Source organism: Oncorhynchus keta, chromosome 29 (assembly GCF_023373465.1).
Source record: "Oncorhynchus keta strain PuntledgeMale-10-30-2019 chromosome 29, Oket_V2, whole genome shotgun sequence".
NCBI lineage: Eukaryota > Metazoa > Chordata > Actinopteri > Salmoniformes > Salmonidae > Oncorhynchus > Oncorhynchus keta.
Genome location: NC_068449.1, coordinates 19418450 through 19440841, shown reverse-complemented (window position 1 = coordinate 19440841; position 22392 = coordinate 19418450). Strand labels below are relative to the sequence as shown.

Below are 22392 nucleotides of genomic sequence, written 5' to 3'. Positions count from 1 at the left end.
GCCCTTGGTTCACTCCAGACCTTGACTGCCCTCGACCAGCACAAAACATCCTGTGGCGGACTGCAATAGCATCGAATAGCCCCCGTGATATGCAACTGTTCAGGGAAGTCAGGAACCAATACACGCAGTCAGTCAGGAAAGCTAAGGCCCTTCTTCAGGCAGAAGTTTGCATCCTGTAGCTCCAACTCCAAAAAGTTCTGGGACACTGTGAAGTCCATGGAGAACAAGAGCACCTCCTCCCAGCTGCCCACTGCACTGAGGCTAGGAAACACGGTCTCCACCGATAAATCCATGATTATCGAAAACTTCAATAAGCACTTCTCAACGGCTGGCCATGCCTTCCGCCTGGCTACTCCAACCTCGGCCAACAGCTCCCCCCGTAGTTCCTCACCCAAGCCTCTCCAGGTTCTCCTTTACCCAAATCCAGATAGCAGATGTTCTGAAAGAGCTGCAAAACCTGGACCCGTACAAATCAGCTGGGCTTGACAATCTGGACCCGCTATTTCTGAAACTATCTGCCGCCATTGTCGCAACCCCTATTACCAGCCTGTTCAACCTCTCTTTCATATCGTCTGAGATCCCCAAGGATTGGAAAGCTGCCGCAGTCATCCCCCTCTTCAAAGGGGGAGACACCTGGACCCAAACTGCTATAGACCTATATCCATCCTGCCCTGCCTATCTAAGGTCTTCGAAAGCCAAGTCAACAAACAGGTCACTGACCATCTCGAATCCCACCGTACCTTCTCCGCTGTGCAATCTGGTTTCCGAGCCGGTCACGGGTGCACCTCAGCCACACTCAAGGTACTAAATGATATCATAACCGCCATCGATAAAAGACAGTACTGTGCAGCCGTCTTCATCGACCTCGCCAAGGCTTTCGACTCTGTCAATCACCATATTCTTATCGGCAGACTCAACAGCCTCGGTTTTTCGGATGACTGCCTTGCCTGGTTCACCAATTACTTTGCAGACAGAGTTCAGTGTGTCAAATCGGAGGGCATGCTGTCCGGTCCTCTGGCAGTCTCTATGGGGTGCCACAGGGTTCAATTCTCGGGCCGACTCTTTTCTCTGTATATATCAATGATGTTGCTCTTGCTGCGGGCGATTCCCTGATCCACCTCTACGCAGACGACACCATTCTATATACTTTCGGCCCGTCATTGGACACTGTGCTATCAAACCTCCAAACGAGCTTCAATGCCATACAGCACTCCTTCCGTGGCCTCCAACTGCTCTTAAACGCGAGTAAAACCAAATGCATGCTTTTCAACCGATCGCTGCCTGCACCCGCATGCCCGACTAGCATCACCACCCTGGATGGTTCCGACCTTGAATATGTGGACATCTATAAGTACCTAGGTGTCTGGCTAGACTGCAAACTCTCCTTCAGACTCATCAAACATCTCCAATCAAAAATCAAATCAAGAGTCGGCTTTCTATTCCGCAACAAAGCCTCCTTCACTCACGCTGCCAAGCTTACCCTAGTAAAACTGACTATCCTACCGATCCTCGACTTTGGCGATGTCATCTACAAAATGGCTTCCAACACTCTACTCAGCAAACTGGATGCAGTCTATCACAGTGCCATCCGTTTTGTCACTAAAGCCCCTTATACCACCCACCACTGCGACTTGTATGCTCTAGTCGGCTGGCCCTCACTACATATTCGTCGCCAGACCCACTGGCTCCAGGTCATCTACAAGTCCATGCTAGGTAAAGCTCCGCCTTATCTCAGTTCACTGGTCACGATGGCAACACCCATCCGTAGCACGCGCTCCAGCAGGTGTATCTCACTGATCATCCCTAAAGCCAACACCTCATTTGGCCGCCTTTCGTTCCAGTACTCTGCTGCCTGTGACTGGAACGAATTGCAAAAATCGCTGAAGTTGGAGACTTTTATCTCCCTCACCAACTTCAAACATCAGCTATCCGAGCAGCTAACCGATCGCTGCAGCTGTACATAGTCTATAGGTAAATAGCTCACCCATTTTCACCTACCTCATTCCCATACTGTTTTTATACTGTTTTTATTTATTTACTTTTCTGCTCTTTTGCACACCACCTGTACATGACCATCTGATCATCTGATAATTTATCACTCCAGTGTTAATCTGCAAAATTGTATTATTCGCCTACCTCCTCATGCCTTTTGCACACATTGTATATAGACTGCCCATTTTTTTCTACTGTGTTATTGACTTGCTAATTGTTTACTCCATGTGTAACTCTGTGTTGTCTGTTCACACTGCTATGCTTTATCTTGGCCAGGTCGCAGTTGCAAATGAGAACTTGTTCTCAACTAGCCTACCTGGTTAAATAAAGGTGAAATAAATAAATAAATGGTAACTAACCCCAATCCGGACACATTTTAGCCAACCGCGGCATTCAAACTCCCGAGTGGCGCAGCGGTCTAATAAGGCACTGCATATCAGTGCAAGACGCGTCACAACAGTCCCTGATTCGAATCCAGGCTGTATCACATCCGGCCGTGATTGGGAGTCCCATTGGGTCGCGCACAATTGTCCCAGTGTCGTCCGGGGTAGGCCATCATTGTAAATAATAGTTTGTTCATAACTGACTTGCCTAGTTAAATAATGGTTAAATACATTAATTTTAACGAGGCTGCAATGAAAACTAATGAGACTAACGTCTGTGTTGGCATCAAAATCCGAGGTGTGAACTAACGTTCTGTTTAGCGTTGATTGACATGGTAATCGACCAATAGTATTGGAGAAAGGTTTTAGAAACTGACCCCTCTGACGCTGTATTTTAACGTGTGACGTGTCACGGCGCAACTCATTCTGTGCGGTACAGCCTTTTTTCCACCAGGAGCAGCGCCTCTTTCGCAGATTAAAAACAATAAATGATCAATGGTGAGTGTGAAGATAATTACTCGTCAATAGTTAATTCAATCAGTTGATTTTTCGCACCATCATGACTGAAAAGCAGTGACAGCCGCAATTAACTTGTGAAGTAATTTTGCGCCAACTTAACACGATTGGAATTCGATATAACCCTTTAAATAGGTATGTAATGAGACTTTAACTCTTTTTATAGTGTTTTTTTTATTTTTTTTAGAGGTTATAAAATGGACAAATCGGGTGAAAAAAGGCTGTTTCCCCACATGTTAACCCACTGTCCCTAGGCCGTCAATGAAAATAATAATTTGTTCTTAACTGACTTGCCTAGTTAAAGGTAAAATAACAAATTACATATCTCACACTTTCATGCAGTAGTTTTCCGCTTCCACCCGACATTTAAAAAAAGACATTGCGGAGCTCCATTGCTATCTTCAATCATGTCGAGGCGGGCAGCATGAAGGTCTCGTCATTGATTTCGCTGGAAAGGGGAGAAATTGTGCTTTATAATGGTATTCGTATTACAGTTGATCTGGAAGTATTCAAGCGCTAAAATAAGGTAAAGTGTACGGAATATAGCGATGTACAAAAGTTCGATGTTTAGTTAATGTTAGCTTAGCTAGCTGCAAAGAAACAACCAATATTGCCTCCTGACGTGGAGCCCAGTTTCGTAATATGACCATATTCCCGAGCAGTTTGCCGTAGTTTTGAAGTAATCACGAAAAAACAGGCCTTATGAGGTTATTTCCCACCCTGCCAGCTCCTATTAGTTCCATAGATATTTTGTACAAAGTCTACTTCCTACCTAATACATAACGTCCTGTCAGCCTGACTAGTCATACTAGCCTCGAAGTCACTCGTTTTATCATTCTCAGTATATTAATCATATTCCTATAGCTTTTTTATAATTATTGTTGAAAATTCAGTTTATCCGTTCAGTTAGTGATTTTTGCAATTCGATTGTGTTCTGTGTCTTTTGTCTCTTAGCTAGCTATTAACGCCCTAACTAGTAAGGTGGCTAGCAATTAGCCAACCATGGCAGTGTTCTTCTCAAGGCGCGTGCAAGAGCTGCCAAATATAAGTGAGGGATGTACATCGTCTGGCCAAGACAAGTAGCAAAGCACTGAACTTCAAGTTGGAAAAAGGACTCAAACTTTGTCTCCAGTTACCTTTCCAACTATGAAGGTAATTTGCGTATCAGACCAGACAAGGACGTTTATTCAAAGCTGTGATGTAGTTTAAGACATGCCTTTTACAGTAGCTAGCTAACATGATTGCTCATTATTTTTATTCCAGTTTTGAACAGGGACAGAGTGACAGGAGAGGTCAGCATAAGGGCTTGCTGTGACAGGTCCATGAGGGAAAATGAGAAACCACACAGTTTGCGTAGGGTGACACATAGTTCACCATAAGGAGACCCCACCATTCCCCTCACTGCCCCCGAATAGCTACAGACTGGAGAACAACTTTTAAGGCTGCACATTTGTGTTCAGTGAAGACCATCTTCAAATAGACTATTCAGGTGAGAGAATACATGGAGACCCAGTGGTGTTCTCACTAATTAGAGAGAAGGGTGACTGGTACTACTTGTGTACATGCAAAAGTTCTTAGGCAGGAAAGACTAAATAACAAGGGACAGGCTCCTTTATCTTTCAATGAATGAAAGAGAAACAAACCAACATCTGTCTGCAATTAATTAATCATTCAAAATAATTCAGTTAAATGTTTCTGTTCTCTTGTCACTGTAAATAAAAAAACTCTCTAATATTTTGTTTGGAGTATAACAGAGGTGTTTATTACCAATAAATGGACTACAGGGTGTTAGACAAAGTGGACGGTCAAAGCAAAAAAAGGAAAGATGCATTGCAGTAGTAACTCCTTGGCCCACGCCTTCACAAGAGTCTCACACTGGTAGTTTTGTGAGAAGTCAAGCCACAACCCAGATTCAGTTGATGCTTCCCATCAGTGACACGAGGATCTCTTGGACATGGTTGTTATTCCACTGGAATAGCAAAGGTACTGCTCCCTTCAGATGTCGAAGCCCACTAGAAGGTATAATGAAATCTTAATTTCCTAACTTTCAATAAAGATGCCGCACCAACTAACGTTAACGTCGTTAGCACTAACGTTAACTAGGTACTGGTAGCTAACGTTTGCTAGCTAAAGAGACAAAAAGACAGAACACAATCAAATTACAAAAAATCACTAACAAAATGGATCATCAGAATTTAACGAGTGATTAAAATAAGGTTATAGAAATGATTATGTTAATATACCGAGTTAATGATAAAACGAGTGACTTCGAGGTTAGTATGGCTACAGTCAGGCTGACAACGCGATTGGGACAGGAAGCTATGTATCGGGTAGGAAGCTGAGCTGAAGTGGGCTTTGCTTCGTTGTGCAAAAGGTCAATTGAGCACCGTGGCACCAACTCGCCTTCCATTCTATAATTTTAGTTATTGCAGAAAAAACAGTATTACATACAAGAAGTATACAAGACAATGATAACATATGCTAGGGGGTACAGATTACACAAAGACCTTGAGGCACACATTGTTTTAACAGCTTTCATATTAGAAGAATGTAGAATGGTCTTAATGTACTGTGTGAATTCCTTATAGAAAACAGAGATTTTATGTTTACTGAATTTACATTTATGAATGACATTTTTCCATTAGTACAATTAGATTTGAGGTAAAATAGTTTTTCTTTACCCTTTTTATAGTTATGGAAACTGAACAGCACATTCTCCCATAAACAAAAGTCATCAACTATTAACAAGTATAAAACTAGGAATATCTTTCCATAATGTATTTACATGTAGACAATGCCAAAATAAATGCAAAACTGTTTCTGAATGCTCAACACAAAAAGTACAATTAATGTTTTTAGTTTCTTCAATTCAAATGGTCTTTGTCACATGCGCTGAATACAACAGGTGTAGACCTTGCAATGAAATGCTTACTTACAAGCCCTTAACCAAATGTAGTTAAGAAAATACCCCAAAAACATAGAACAAATAATTAAAGAGCAGCAGGAAATAACAATAGCAGGGCTATATACATGGGCTACCAGTACAGAGTCAATGTGTGGGGGCACCGGTGTCAAATCAATTGAGGTAATATGTACATGTAGCTAGAGTTATTAAACTGACTATGCATAGATAAGAGTAGCAGCAGCTTTCCAGATTGGGGGGAGGGGCATTTGATTAGGTGTTTTATGGCTTGCGGGTAGAAGCTATTTAGGAGCCTCTTGGACCTAGACTTGGCGCTCCTGTACCGCTTGCCATGTGGTAGCAGAGAGAACAGTCTATGACTGGGCTGGAGTCCTTGACAATTTTTAGGGCCTTTCTCTGACACTGCCTAGTATAGGAGGTCCTGGATGGCAGGAAGCTTGGCCCCGGTGATGTACTGGGCCGTACGCACCACTCTCTGTAGTGCCTTGCGTTCAGAGGCCGAGCAGTTGCCATACCAGGCAATGATGCAACCTGTCAGGATGCTCTAGATGGTACAGCTGTAGATTGTTTTGAGGACCAGTGCCAAATCTTTTCAGTCTCCTGAAGGGGAATAGGTTTTGTTCCCTCTTCACCACTGTCTTGGTGTGCGTGGGCCATGTTAGTTTGTTGGTGATGTGGACGCCAAGGTACTTGAAGCTGTCAACCTGCTCCACGACAGCCCCGTCGATGAGAATGGGGTGTGCTCGGTCCTCCTTTTCCTGTAGTCCACAATCATCTCCTTTGTCTTGATCAAGTTGAGGGAGAGGTTGTTGTCCTTGCACCACACGGTAAGGTCTCTGACCTCCCTATAGGCTGTTTCATTGTTGTCAGTGATCAGGCCTACTACTGTTGTCATTGGCAAATGTAATGATGGTGTTGGAGTTGTTCCTGTCTGTGCCGTCATGAGTGAACATGGAGTACAGAAGGGGCCCCTGTATTGAGGATCAGCATAGCGGATGTGTTGTTACTACCCTTACCACCTTGGGGTGGCCCGTCAGGAAGTCCAGGATCCAGTTGCAGAGGGAGGTGTTTAGTTACAGGGTCCTTAGCTTAGTGCCCACGAAGCTCATCACTATGGCGTTGAACGCTGAGCTGTAGTCAATGAATGGCATTCCAACATAGGTGTTCCTTTTGTCCAGGTGGGAAAGGGCAGTGTGGAGTGCAATAGAGATTGCATCATCTGTGGATCTGTTGGGGTGGTATGCATATTTGGGTGGGTCTAGGGTTTCTGGTATAATGGTGTTGTGAGCCATGACCAGCCTTTCAAAGCATTTCATGGCTACAGACATGAGTGCTATGGGTCGGTAGTCATTTAGGCAGGTTACCTTAGTCCCTGTCCCCAAGAACACTATGGTGGTTTACTTGAAACATGCTGGTATTACAGACTCAGACAGGGAGAGGTTGAAAATGTCAGTGAAGACACTTGCCAGTTGGTCAGCGCATGCTCAGGAGTACACTTTCTGGTATTCCGTCTGGTTCTGCGGCCTTGTGAATGTTGACCTGTATAAAGGTCTTACTCACATCGGCTGCGGAGAGCGTGATCACACAATTGTCCGGAAAAACTTATGCTCTCATGCTTTTTTCAGTGGTACTTTCCTCGAAGCGAGCATAGGAGTAGTTTAGCTCGTCTTGTAGGCTCGTGTCACTAGCCAGCTCTCAGCTGTGCTTCCCTTTTGTATTCTAATAGTTTGCAAGCCCTGCCACTTCCGACGAGCGTCAGAGCCGGTGTAGTACAATTTGTTCTTAGTCCTGTATTGGCGCTTTGCCTGTTTGATGGTTCGTCGGAGGGCATAGCGGGATATTTTATAAGTTTCCAGATTAGAGTTTAGCTCCTTGAAAGCAGCAGCTCTACCCTCTTGAACTAACAAATACCATCAAAGGATACGTTACAATTTACATTAACGAACACCTTATGAAACAGCTGTGAAAACCAATCTAGCAATATTTTAGACTTAAATGCATAACCATTGATATTCCTTTGGTACATGTGTGTCAATTTACTTTCATGTTTGTTGTACACTCTCATGGCAATCAGATTGAAATACAGAATTCTGGTGTGCGGAATAAAGAAGGGTATTGTGTGGATGGGAGGTTCTGCCTGTCACTTGTTTTTCAACAGGTAGTGGACTCGGAAGAGGGAAACTGTCCATGTGTTGATGCCCTCTTTGTTCTGAGTATTTGCAGTGTTAATGTGAGCTACACAGATTAGCTAAAAACACTATGTGCCCAGTATGATAGTTGTCTTGCTCTCTCTTAGCAGATAATGACAACTTGACAATAACAGTAGCTGATGTAATTAAAAGTTGGAGGATGGTTGGTAATGGATGACATTAGTGGGATGGCAGGTATCTTACTGGTTAGAGCGTTAGGTTACTTGATCGAATCCCTGAGCTGACATGGTAACAATCTGTCATTCTGCCCCTGAACAAGGCAGTTAACCCACTGTTCCTAGGCCTTCATTGAAAATAAGAATTTGTTCTTAACTGAGTTGCCCAGTTAAATAAAGGTAAAATAAATAAATTGGGTAGATCCATGTCTGGGTGTTAGGTAGAACCCCTAGGTCCTGGAGAACAGAAACAGAGCAAAGGGAACAGAGTAGGAGACAGACGTAAGTAAGCAAACACAGGTTAAATTATTATCAGGTATGTAAAAATACAGTTATTGAATTATTTTTAATTAAAATGTTAGATTAGACATTCAATAATGACCCAGTGGGTCAGAAGTTTACATACACTCAATTAGTATTTGAAAGCATTGCCTTTAAATTGTTTAACTTGGGTCAGATGTTTCGGCCTTCCACAAGCTTCCCACAATAAGTTGGGTGAATTTTGGCCCATTCCTCCTGACAGAGCTGGTGTAACGGAGTCAGGTTTGTAGGTCTCCTTGCTTTCACACTATTTTTCAGTTCTGCCCACCCATTTTCTATGGGATTGAGGTCAGGGCTTTGATGGCCACTCCAATACCTTGACTTTGTTGTCCTTAAGCCATTTCGCACCAACTTTGCAAGTATGCTTGGGGTCATTGTCCTTTTTGAAGACCCATTTGCGACCCAGCTTTAACTTCCTGACTGATGTCTTGATGTTGCTTCAATATATCCACATAATTTTCCTCCCTCATGATGCCATTATTTTGTGAGGTGCACCAGTCCCTCCTGCAGCAAAGCAACCCCACAACATGATGCTGCCACCCCCGTACTTCGAGGTTGGGATGGTGTTCTTTGGCTTGCAAGCCTCTCCCTTTTTCCTCCAAACATAACAATGGTCATTATGGCCAAACAGTTCGATTTTTGTTTCATCAGACCAGAGGACATTTCTCCAAAAGTACGCTCTTTGTCACCATGTGCAGTTGCAAACTGTAGTCTGGCTTTTTTAAGGCAGTTTTGGAGCAGTTGCTTCTTGCTTGCTGAGCCGCCTTTCAGGTTATGTCGATATAGGACCCGTTTTACTGTGAATATAGATACCTTTGTACCTGTTTCCTCCAGCATCTTCACAAGGTCCTTTGCTGTTGTTCTGGGATTGATTTGCACTTTTCGCACCAAAGTACGTTCATCTCTAGGAGACAGAACGCGCCTCCTTCCTGAGCGGTATGACAGCTGTGTGGTCCCGTGGTGTTTATACTTGCGTACTATTGTTTGTACAGATGAACGTGGTACCGTTAGGCGTTTGGAAATTGCTCCCAAGGATGAACCAGAATTGTGGATGTCTACAATTTTTTTTCTGAGGTCTTGGCTGATTTCATTTGATTTTTCCCATAATGTCAAGCAAAGAGGCACTGAGTTTGAAGGCCTTGAAATACATCCACAGGTACACCTCCAATTGACTCATGATGTCAATTAGCCTATCAGAAGCTTCTATAGCCATGACATTTTCTAGAATTTTCCAAACTGTTTAAAGACACAGTCAATGTAGTGTATGTAAACTTCTGACCTACTGGAATTGTGATACAGTGAAATAATCTGTCTGTAAACAATTGTTGGAAACATTACTTGTGTCATGCACAACGTAGATGTCCTAATCAACTTGCCGAAACTATAGTTTGTTAACCTCATAGTCCGCCCCATCCCGCATGCGGTCGCGTTACTACAGCCTCAAGCTCATTACCATAACGCAACGTTAGCGATTTCTAAAAATCGCAAATGAAATTAAATAAATATGCCTGCTCTCAAGCTTATCCTTTTCTTAACAATCCTGTCGTCTCAGATTTTCAAAATATGCTTTAGAACCAGAGAAAATCAATAATTTGTGTAAGAGTGGTGATAGCTAGCTTAGCATTTAGCGTTAGCATTTAGCACGCAACATATTCACTAAAACCAGCAAAGGGATCAAATAAAATAATTTACCTTTGAAGAACTTCAGATGTTTCAATGAGGAGACTCTCAGTTACATAGCAGATGTCCAGTTTTTCCTGAAAGATTCTTGTGTCGTTCCGTTTTGTTACTATGCATTTGGCTACCGAAACTAACCGAAAATTCAGTCACCTACACGTCAAACTTTTTTCCGAATTAACTCCATAATATCGACTGAAACATGGAAAACGTTGTTTGAATCAATCCTCAAGGTGTTTTGTCATATATCTCTTCATTGAAATGGCAGTCCTAGAAGCCTTCTTTGTTCTCTGATTCGGATGGAAAAATACTGGTAGCTGACTTTTGCGCACCAATTTCCACGCAGACACCGTGCGGGACACTTGGCAATTGTAGTCTCTTATGGTCAATCTTCCAATGATATGCCTACAAATACGTCACAATGCTGCAGACACCTTGGGGAAACGCTAGAAAGTGTCCGTTCATTCCTGTCGCATTCACAGCCATATAAGGCGATCATGGAAAACGTACCTGCAGAAATCCTGTTCATTTCCTGGTCGCTCAAACATCTTGGTTTTGCCTGAAGCTTTTGTTATAAGGCACTCACAGTGAACATCTTTGCAGTTCTGGAAACGTCAGTGTCTTCTTTCAAAAACTATCAATTCCACTATCATTCTTTTCGTGACAAAATATTGCGCTTAAAATGGGCACGTCTTTTTATCCAAAAATGAAATAATGCCCCTAGAGGACTAACAGGTTAACAAGAAATGTGTGGTGTGGTTGAAAAACGAGTTTTAATGTCTCCAATCTTAAGTGTTTGTAAACGACAGTTGAAGTCGGAAGTTATCATCTGAGATTTTTATATTCACCTTAACGGATGTTGACCCCAGCGAGAAGCGAAAGAGCACCAAGCTTTCCCAGGTCTCACCTTCCTTTCGTCCTTCTTCTAGTCCAATTCATTCACCTAGATGTTGAAGCACTTGGTCCCCTTGATTCTTCTCGGGTGGCTCTCCTTCTCATGCCCCCCCGTCCATGTTCAGTCTCAACTTGATTGATAATAGAAATAAATGCAATTATTTTCTATATAAGCAATGTATTTGTAATATCTCTTGGAAGACCAGAAAATAAATGAACAGCGGACAATCATTTTTACCTGGTCAAAAACCTCCACATCCTTCTCAGTCTGTGCCAGAAGGTGGTCTTTGAAGGTGTTCTGATCTGGTTAAACAACTTCCACCACATCAGGTGGAGTGACAGTGATCTCAAAGTCCGTTATCCAGAAACAGCAAAAGGAAAAACACTAAGTCAATCAAAGTGTATACTACAGTATATGCAATGTTATTGTATACAATTGCATTGTTTACATCAGTTAACTGCTGCGGCTCCCCTCCATATAGCAGGCGATAGAGTGAATTAGCTATTTCAAATCAAACTTGCGCCAAATACAACAAGTGTAGACCTTAACGTGAAATGCTTACTTACAAGCCCTTAAGCAACAGTGCAGTTCAAGAAGAGTTTAAGAAAATATTTACCACAGTAACACAATAACATAACAATAATGAGGCTATATACAGGGGGTACCGGTACAGAGTCTGTGTGTGGGGCGTACAGGTTAGTTGAGGTAATTTGTACATGTAGCTAGGGGTGAAGTGACTATGCATAGATAATAAGCAGCATTGTAAAAAACAAATGGGGGGGGTCAATGTAGCAGCAGCAGCGTATCTAGTCTCCTCAGCACACACAGGTTACTTTCCTGCTTGCAAATGTGTGCTTAAAGTGGGGATGTTTTCATAGTATTTCTGATTTCTTAACTCACCACCACCAATGAATTTAATTTACATGTGGCTAAATGACTATCGCCCCGTAGTACTCACTTCCATCATCATGTAGTGCTTTGAGAGACTAGTCAAGGACCAAATCACCTCCACCCTACCTGACACCCTAGACCCACCCCAATTTGCTTACCGCCCCAATAGGTCCACATACGACGCAATCACACTGCACACTGCCCTAACCCATCTGGACAAGAGGAATACCTATGTAAGAATGCTTTTCATTGACTACAGCTCAGCATTTAAAACCATAGTACCCTCCAAACTTGTCATTAAGCTTTAGACCCTGGGTCTCGAGCCCGCCCTGTGCAACTGGGTCCTGGACTTCCTGACAGGCTGCCCCCCAGGTGGTGAGGGTAGGTAGCAACATCTCCACTCCGCTGATCCTCAACACTGGGGCCCCACAAGGGTGCGTTCTCAGCCCTCTCCTGTACTCCCTGTTCACCCATGGCCATGCACGCCTCCAACTCAATCAAGTTGGCAGACGACACTTCAGTGGTAGGCTTGATTACCAACAACGACAAGACTGCCTACAGGGAGGAGGTGAGGGCCCTCGGAGTGTTGTGTAAGGAAAATAACCTCGCACTCAACGTCACTAAAACAAAGGAGATGATCGTGGACTTCAGGAAACAGCAGAGGGTGCAGCCCCCTATCCACATCGACGGGACAGTAGTGGAGAAGGTGGAACGTTTTAAGTTCCTCGGCGTACACATCACGGACAAACTGAAATGGTCCACCCACACAGACAGCGTGGTGAAGAAGACGCAGCAGCGCCTCTTCAACCTCAGGAGGCTGAAGAAATTCAGCTTGTCACCAAAAACACTCACAAACTGCACAATCGAGAGCATTGTCACAGGAAGGTCAAAAAGATCATCAAGGACAACAACCACCTGAGCCACTACCTGTTCACCCCGCTATAATCCAGAAGGCGAGGTCAGTACAGGTGCATCAACGTGGGGACCGAGAGACTAAATACCAGCTTCTATCTCAAGGCCATCAGACTGTTAAACAGTCGTCACTAACATTGAGTGGCTGCTGCCAACATAGTGACTCATCTCTAGCCACTTTAATAATGAAAAAAACGATGCTATTATCTGAGGATAGCACCTCCGTAAACAAGAGAGAACATATTTCAACCCTGCAGGCGCGACACACAACGCAGAAATAAAAATTTAAATCATGTCTTACCTTTGACAAGCTTCTTCTGTAAAACACTCCAATATGTCCCATAAACATCACAAATGGTCCTTTTGTTCGATTAATTCCGTCCATATATATCCAAAATGTCAATTTATTTGGCGCGTTTGATCCAGAAAAACACCGGTTCCAACTTGCACAACGCGACTACAAAATATCTCAAGTTACCTGTGAACTTTGCCAAAACATTTCAAACTACTTTTGTAATACAACTTTAGGTATTTAAATAATCGATAAAATTGAAGACTGGATGATCTGTGTTCAATACAGGAAGAAAACAAACTGACGCTAGCTTTCTGGTCATGTGCCTCAATCAAACAGTACACATGAAGTGACCCTTGTTTTGAACAGGGCTACTTCTTCATTACACAAAGGAAAAACCTTTGGTGACATCCGGTGGAAGCGGTAGGAACTGCAAGGAAGTCCCTTAGAAATCTGGATTCCCAATGAACCTACATACATACATGCTACATACGTTCTGTTATACTTGCAGATATGATTCAAACAGTTTTAGAAACCTCAGTGTTTTCTATCCAAATCTATAAGATATGCATATCTTATCTTCTGGGGATGAGTAGTAGGCAGTTGAATTTGGGCATGCTTTTATTCAAAATGCTGCCCCCTATCCAAGAGAAGTTAAACAATGCCACTTTATATAATGTTTACGTACCCTACATTACTCATTTCATATGTATATACTGTACTCTACCATCTACTGCATCTTGCCTATGCCGTTCGACCATCGCTCATTCATAATTGTAGTTTTTAGTTGTGAAAACTTTAGGTTAGATTCCTTGTTAGATATTACTGCATGGTCAGAACTAGAAGCACAAGCATTTCGCTACACTCTCATTAACATCTGCTAACCATTATCCCAAGGGCATAAGATGGGTGTGTCTTAAGTGTTTGGACCGCAAGCAACATGTGGCCAGAATAATATGCACCTCTACCTGTTTATAGCGGGTTTTTTTTTAATGGGGAAATCAGAGTAGCGCCACAAAACCAACCAGTGGCCGGAATTCTATTACATCCGGGTTAGTTTAGAAACCTTATTGACAATGCATGGGAAACTGTTTAGCGAAATAATCCCCCGCGCGAGAGCATGAAGTAATGCAAGAGTTGTGGATTTGATTCCCACGGGACCAGTATGAATAAAAAGTATGAAACTGTATGCACAGATAAGGGCATCTGCTGAATGACTAAAGTGTAATGTAGCATCTTAGCTAAGCCTAACAGTAACCCTTTTCCTAACCCAAACTTCATTCTTTTAACCTGCCACATTAATTATCCTAACCTGTTGTATTAGTAGACTTCTTGCCATCCAGGACCTGTATACCAGGCGGTGTTGGAGGAAGCCCCAAAAAATGGTCAAAGACTCCAGCCACCATAGTCATAGACTGTTCTCTCTGCTACCGCACGGCAAGCGGTGCTGGAGCGCCACGTCTCCTGAACAGCTAATGAAATGTCTACCCGGACTATTTACATTGTCCCCCTCACCCACATTTTTACACTGGTGATACTCTGTTTATTATCCATGCATAGTCGCGTCACCTCTACCTACATGTACATATTACCTCGACTAACAGGTGTAAGTAAGCGTTTCACAGTAAGGTCTACACAGTATTCAGCGCGTGTGACAAATACAATGTGATTTAGTTCTCCTAACCTGCTACGTTAATTCTCCTAACCTGCTACGTTAATTCTCCTAACCTGCTATGTTACTTCTAACCTGCTATGTAAAAAAAACACAAAAAAAACATAAATCCCAACAAACCATCAGTATCACCATACCTACAATGATTACCAATTGCACACACTAACTGCTTATTGTCATTTGGTGGTGTTTCACTCTAGCAGTCTGACTCAGGTGCACATGATTTTAACTAATCAAGGAGAACATTTGAACCGGCGAAGTTGGTTGCCAAACACCTAATAAGCCAAGACGGCTGTGTTTACACAGGCAACCCAATTATTTTTTTCTACTAATTGGTATTTTGATCAATTACATCAGGTCTTTTTTGTATCAGATATTTTTCAGAGCTGATCTGATTGGTCAAAAGACCAAGTGAACAAAAAAATCTGAATTGGGCCATCCTAGCAGCAGCATTTGGGAGTCCACCAGTTTCAGTTGTTTTTTGAGGTAGAGTAATGGGCCTCACTTACACCCAATCTGACTAAATAATGCCATAGAGAAAGAGGTAGGTGAAGGGGAGTTATCTTGGTTCATCGGAAATGGTAGATATTAATATTGTGTGGTAGCCAGGCTCCGCAAGGGTAGATTCTTCAAATGGAAAAGGTTCATGGGAAGAAGATTAAAAGCCATGTCCCTGGTGCTTATGCTAGATTGAGGGGAGTCATCACTGGGGTTCCGATATCTATGTTCACAGATGATGTTAAAGAAGGAAGGAAGGCAGAGTGATTGAGTGATTGAGCCAGATGGTTGATCAGTAGGAAAGAGGGTAAAAGGTTATCAGTGATGATGCTGAGGTTTGAGAAAGTCTTGTTGGGAAAAGTACAGATAGGGTTCCTTAATTTCAAAATGAGAGAATTTGTCTCATGCACTGCTGTGTTTTAAATGCCAAAGAATGTAGCTGTTCAATGTAAAGGAAAGGAAAGAAAAGATGTGCCCCTCCACACTTGGCAGATGATTACGGTGAATGTGGAAGCAATGTGAAGGTCAAGTGCAGTAATTGTGGGAGAGAACACTAACATTTGGTGAATGTCAGGTACAGAGAGGCTCAGAGAAAGGATCAGTCAAGATGTATCATTTGCAGAGGCCGTAGAACAGATTGTTAGAACTACAGTGTGGCCCATTGGCGCTTAAATGGATGCACCTGTAGTAAGTGGACCTACTTTCAGACTGATGGATCTGACATGGATGTACCTGTAGTAAGTGGACCTACTTTCAGACTGATGGATCTGACATGGATGTACCTGTAGTAAGTGGACCTACTTTCAGACTGATGGATCTGACATGGATGTACCTGTAGTAAGTGGACCTACTTTCAGATTGATGGATCTGACATGGATGTACCTGTAGTAAGTGGACCTACTGTCAGACTGATGGATCTGACATGGATGTACCTGTAGTAAGTGGACCTACTGTCAGACTGATGGATCTGACATGGATGTACCTGTAGTCAGTGGACCTACTTTCAGACTGATGGATCTGACATGGATGTACCTGTAGTAAGTGGACCTACTTTTGGGGCTGGTGCTTCTGATGGTCCTGGCAGGGTTTTGAGGCCTGTTCAGAAATCTTATGCTCATGAATGTGTGGTGTCAAAGGCCACTTTGATAATGAATTTTTTTTTTAATGAAAATTGATTTTATTGGTAAGACTATAAATATGACTCTGGTTGTGCAAATCAGAAATTGCTGGTTGAAGGTTGTTGAGATGTCAAAAGAGATATTGGGGTAACAGATGTTCAGCATATCAACCACAATTTCAACAGTAACAAGGGTGGAGTGTTTCAGCATGATATAGATCAAGTTTAATGGGTTTGGGAAGAGTTTTGGGGGGATGGTGTGGTAGAAGTTGAGGATTTATTTGGTTTAGAGTTTTTTTTTTTTCATTGTAGTTCAGAATTGGGCATATGATCATTGATCGTACATTCCAAAACAGTAGGTGGCAGCATGCACTTTAAATGTTGGTTTGTGGACTGCTATGATATCATAGAGGTGGAGTAATCCCACAGAACAATGACAGATATTTCACCGGAGGTATAAATGTGGATTATCTGCTTGGTGTTTCCACCCACTACCAAATATGAGAGAAGGTGGAACGAGATGGATTTTGGCTGACATTCTGCACAATTTCTCATCAATGAAATATTTGATCTCAATACAATTTTTCTCTTCTCAAAACTAGAATATGTTATGAACAGAGTGGACAAAGTTTTGCAGCATTTACCCTTTTGTAAAAGTTGTTAAATTGAGTTGTTTAGGAGTGCAAAGGCGTATTGAGTTATTGCACATGTGCGTTTCAGCTAGCTCGTGCTTGGCTCTGCCCACCCCCTTTCTTGTTCTGCCTACTGACTCATTTGTTCCCATTTTAAATGACAGGCTGTAGTTTATCTTGGTTTAGTTGTAGTACATCTTTGGTAATCTTTTTCCCTTTTTGTATCAGTATAATGGGTTGATATTGTAGTCCAGTTTGGGGCGGAATGCAACATATTGGATGCCAATGCTGTTAAACGCCGAAGCTTTCCATAAATGTATTTGTCCAGTAGATTAGTTACAGCTCTGACTCACTGTAGGCAAGCACGGAGTTATAGACTGTACTCTGGACTTGATCATAATAAACATTTTGAAACTGAATGTGATCTTACAAGAAGTGGTCTTATTTTGATTTGTCTGCTTTTTTGTCATTTATTATAGCCTACCACTCACTGAACAACGCCTAAAACGGGAAGGTAAAATGTCCATATTTGATTTATTCTGTTATAATGCTGTATGCCATGTTTTAGCATTGTACCACCAGTGTCCTTCTGATATAGCCTAAGTGAGAATGCTGGCAGATATTGTCACTAACAACAACATTAACTGAATCTTTATCACACTTTTAGCTATTTAAAATGGTGTCTGGTGAGTATATTTCATTTGTTTGATGTAAGTGTTGGGAATGAAACTGCTTTGTCTAATAAAAATATTGCATTAGTTAACCATAATGATGATGACCCATGTATGTTTGTTCCTCTATTTAGTGTCTGTGATTGCCATGGCAGTTGGAACTGGTAAAGTATACTTCAATCAATTCTTCTAAGAATGAACAGTTGCAGATACGGCTGTAAAAACGGCTAGCTGGAGCCATCTGTGCGATTAGCTGTACATGCCCTCACCCATTAGTGACTTAATGCTACTTTGGTCTGACACCACCACATAATGCTGACTCTACTTTGGTCTGACCCCACTACAGGCGGTCCGGCAAGAACCAGGCAGATATGTTCATATCCAGAGTATTAACACACACACACACACTCTTCAGTTATTTAGGAATAGACTTGTTCTAAAATGAAAGAAACCTGTATAGATATGACAGTATTAATATATATTTGTACGTAGATATAAACTCAGCAAAAAAATAAACGTCCCCTTTTCAGGACCCTGTCTTTCATAGATAATTTGTAGAAATCCAAATAACTTCACAGATCTTCATTGTAAAGGGTTACAACACATGCTTGTTCAAAGAACCATAAACAATTAATACTAGTCCAATGCTCTAATGAACATGCACCTGTGGAACGGTCGTTAAGACACTTAATTTTTTTTTTTTACCTTTATTTTACTAGGCAAGTCAGTTAAGAACAAATTCTTATTTTCAATGACGGCCTAGGAACAGTGGGTTAACTGCCTGTTCAGGGGCAGAACGACAGATATTGTACCTTGTCAGCTCGGGGATTTGAACTTGCAACCTTTCAGTTACTAGTCCAATGCTCTAACCACATTGCCACCCCATTGCCTACCGTCTGTAAGCTGTTAAGGTCACAGTTATGAAAACTTAGGACACTAAAGAGGTCTTTCTACTGACTCTGGAAAAACACCAAAAGAAAGATTCCCCGGGTCCCTGCTTATCTCTGTGAACGTGCCTTGTGCATGCTGCAAGGAGGCATGAGGACTGCAGATGTGGCCAGGGCAATAAATTGCAATGTCTGTATTGTGAGACGCCTAAGACTGCTCTACAGGGAGACAGAACGGACATCGGATCATCCTCGCAGTGGCAGACCACGTGCAACTGCACAGGATCGGTACAGGATGGCAACAACCACTACCTGAGTAGCACCAGGAACGCACAATCACTCCATCAGTGCTCAAACTGTCCGCAATAGGCTAAGAGAGGCTGGACTGAGGGCTTGTAGGCCTGTTGTAAGGCAGGTCCTCACCGGCAACAACGTCGCTGGACCAGACAGGACTGGCAAAAATTGCTCTTCACTGACATCACGGTTTTGTCTCACCGGAGGGATGGTTGGATTCACGTTTATGGTCGAAGGAATGAGCGTTACACGGAACCCATACCGGCTGCGTGCGTGCCATACATTTATTTTGTCCCCCCACACCAAACATGATCATGACACGCAGGTTAGAATATCAAAACAAACTGAACCAATTACAGTAATTTGGGGACATGTTGAAAAACATGAAACCTTTATGGCAATTTAGCTAGCTGGCACTTGCTATCTAATTTGTCCTGGGATATAAACATTGAGTTGTTATTTTACTTGAAATGCACAAGGACCTCTACTCCGACAATTAATCCACACAAACGGTCAACTGAATCGTTTCTAGTCATCTCTCCTAGGCTTTTTCTTCTCTTGACTTTATATTGCGATGGGCAACTTTCAGAAATTAGGTGCATTACCGCCACCAACCTTGTTTGTATTTCAGTCACCCATGTGGTTATAACCAATGAGGAGATGAGAGGGGCAGGACTTGCTGTGTGATCTGCGTCAGAAATAGAACTGACTTCTATTTTAGCCCTTGGCAATGTAGACGCTTGTTGGCGCGCGCGCGGTGCAATAATTGAATAATATAGATTTCTAAATTTATTTTGCAACGCATGTGACGCGAGCGGTGTAGTCAGCCTGTTTCACTGAGTGAGATCGATTTGGAGGTGGAGAGTCCGTCATGGTCTGGGGCGGTGTGTCACAGCATCATCGGACTGAGCTTGTTGTCATTGCAGGCAATCTCAATGCTGTGTCTTACAGGGAAGACATCCTCCTCCCTCATGTGGTACTCTTCCTGCAGGCTCATCCTGACATGACCCTCCAGCATGACAATGCCACCATGCACAGAATGAGCAGTATGGCTCATCTCCTGCAAGACAGGAATGTCAGTTTTCTGCCATGGCCATCGAAGAGCCCAAATCTCAATCCCATTGAGGACGTCTGAGACCTGTTGGCTCGGAGGGTGAGGGCTAGGGCCATTCTCCTTCAGATATGTCTGGGAACTTGCAGGTACTTTGGTGGAAGAGTGGGGTAACATCTCACAGCAAGAACTGGCAAGTATGGTGCAGTCCATGAGGAGGAGATGCCCTGCAGCACTTAATGCAGCTGGTGGCCACACCAGCTACTGACTGTTACTTTTGGTTTTGACCCACCTTTTGTTCAGGGACACATTCTGTTTCTGTTAGTCACTTCTGTGAAACTTACTCAGTTTGTCTCAGTTGTTGACTCATGTTCATACAAATATTTACACATGTTTGCTGAAAATAAACGCAGGTGACAGAGAGGACGTTTCTTTCTTTGAGTTTATATATATCTCATCTCTCTCAGGAACAAAGGATATTCACATAGCAGCATATACAAATCAACAAACATATGAACTTTTCTCTAGATAGAGAGAGAGAAACTTACTCTGGCAGGCTAGATTTATGCCCCTTTCTCTGGTCTGGTGGAGACCTGATCTGTCTGGTGCAGCAGAGTCAAGTCTTACTCCTCAGAGGACCGTCTGAGTCTTCTAGCAGGTTCTAGAACTTCCCATGGTTTAACTAACAGTAGTGTGAACTATGAAAGCGCAGCGGTTGTGGACTATATAAATACTCCATTGTCAAAACAAATGTTTGTTAAAATTTAAACAACCGTGTGGAAAGACCCGTCTGCATTCTGCACTGTAATTTTGCCCTCTTGCACATGACAGTAGTGCCATATCTCCTTATGGGAGGTGTGACCCAGAACTCCTGTGTTTTGGTCTGCAAGTTAAAAGGTTTGTTTGGACCTGACAGGTACGGCGGCAGTGCTCATTGCCCCTGTTGCTTTGGGAGCGATGGGATTCGGTGCTGCTGGGGTTGCAGCTGGATCAACCGCAGCAGGCATGATGTCTTCTGCAGCCGTGGCCAATGGAGGTGGGGTAGCAGCAGGGAGTCTTGTTGCTGCTCTACAGTCAGCAGGTAAAGACGATACATTTTATTTTTCAATGTAATGTAAATAGTTGGAAACTGAATTTATCAGGACTGTCTTGTGGTCATGATTTTAACTAGTGGTTTGGACTTAAATTGGACTTATCTCGTTGTTCCTCTAGGAGCTGCAGGACTCACCGGTGTAGCCACAGCTGTTGTGGGAAGTGTCGGCGCGGCAGCCGGTGGAGCGGTGGGGTGGGTGTCCTCTAAGTTCAGGGGGTGACCTCAATATTCAGCCGTATTGACGCTGGGGTCTCATCCTCGCTATGATTACATTGATAATAAAATTGATTATACTTCAAATGTGTCTTTGTCCCGTACTGTATGCGCTGAGCTTTAGGATAGAGAAGTTGACTATAGCATAGTGTTGAAGCTACTGAGTGTTTCCATTGATGTCTGACTGATAAAGAGGATGTGTTGATTAGTGAATGTGAAAGATCAGTGAGTATTGCAATGCTTTACTGAAGTAAATATATTTTAAATTTGTCAAGGAGGTTGTAGTTAATGGTCAATTCAATTTCTGTATGAAATTACATTTGTGATTGCAGATTTATAAGCTAAAAAATAATGGTAGGCCAACTAATGTGGATGGGGGCCCATTCCTAAGTGGTGCAGTGGTCTAAGGCACTGCATCTCAGTGCAAGAGGCGCCACTACAGTCTCTGGTTTGAATCCAGGCTGTATCACATTTGGCCATGATTGGGAGTTCCATAGTGCGGAGCACAATTGGCCCAGCGTTGGCTGGGGTAGGCTGTCATTATAAATAAGAATTTGTTCTTAACTGACTTGCCTCGTTAAATAAATCAGTTCATTGTCTTGATTTGACATTTCTTTGAGATCACTGATTTGGGCATTTACATGTAAAATATCATATTCACTTCCAGTCTTTTTAATAGAAAATGCATGATCTTTGACAGTGGCTAGGTAAACCAACCCAAAGTGTGCAATGTACTTTTTCTGCAAACAGGCCTGCATTTTGTGCATTGTGTGGACTACCCTTTTAAGTGAGCGGGAACCCAGTGGGCAAAATCTGGTTGAAAAGATGTCATTATGATTTATTTTTGTGATGTCTTATTCTGGTCATAAACTAATAAATTCCCTTTAAAATGTTGGGGTCTTTCTAAGGACCAGAATATTACATTTTTCTGACAGTATGACCAGTTGGTCATAATTGTGACCTCTATCTATATTATGTAATCTCATGTTCTAAATGAGATGCCCAACCTGGTCATTTGGAAATGTTTAATTTTCATTACAAGGGTGACCTAAAGTCCCTGAGATCCTTTCACCAATTTGTGAGTTCCTTTACAATGC

General features: G+C 42.6%; 1 protein-coding gene and 1 long non-coding RNA gene across 10 annotated transcripts in view; one reads left to right on the top strand and one right to left on the bottom strand.

Moving 5' to 3' along the window:
- LOC118362403 (uncharacterized) overlaps positions 1 to 3370 on the bottom strand; it is an 11405-nt gene extending 8035 nt beyond the window's left edge. For 2 of the 4 annotated variants that reach the window (XR_004821196.2, XR_004821197.2), the window contains exon 1: positions 2352 to 2604. This is a non-coding gene — a long non-coding RNA (uncharacterized LOC118362403). Of the gene's footprint in view, positions 1 to 2351; positions 2605 to 3221 lie in introns of those variants that run through there. The other 2 variants (XR_004821193.2, XR_004821194.2) reach the window with 2 other exon arrangements.
- Positions 2740 to 21382, top strand: LOC118362402 (interferon alpha-inducible protein 27-like protein 2A). 6 transcript variants are annotated; one of them, XM_035742700.2, is made up of 6 exons: positions 2740 to 2873; positions 17566 to 17600; positions 17754 to 17772; positions 17892 to 17921; positions 20906 to 21070; positions 21202 to 21382. In XM_035742700.2, exons 3-6 carry the CDS (start codon positions 17763 to 17765, stop codon positions 21300 to 21302), a joined length of 306 nt encoding a protein of 101 aa, XP_035598593.1. In that variant the 5' UTR covers positions 2740 to 2873; positions 17566 to 17600; positions 17754 to 17762; the 3' UTR covers positions 21303 to 21382. The 6 variants fall into 6 exon arrangements, with proteins under 6 accessions (XP_035598593.1, XP_035598598.1, XP_035598594.1 ...); XM_035742701.1 differs by lacking the exon at positions 2740 to 2873 and adding an exon at positions 2880 to 3026; XM_035742702.2 differs by lacking the exon at positions 2740 to 2873 and adding an exon at positions 3268 to 3417.
- Positions 21383 to 22392: the final 1010 nt, after the last annotated feature.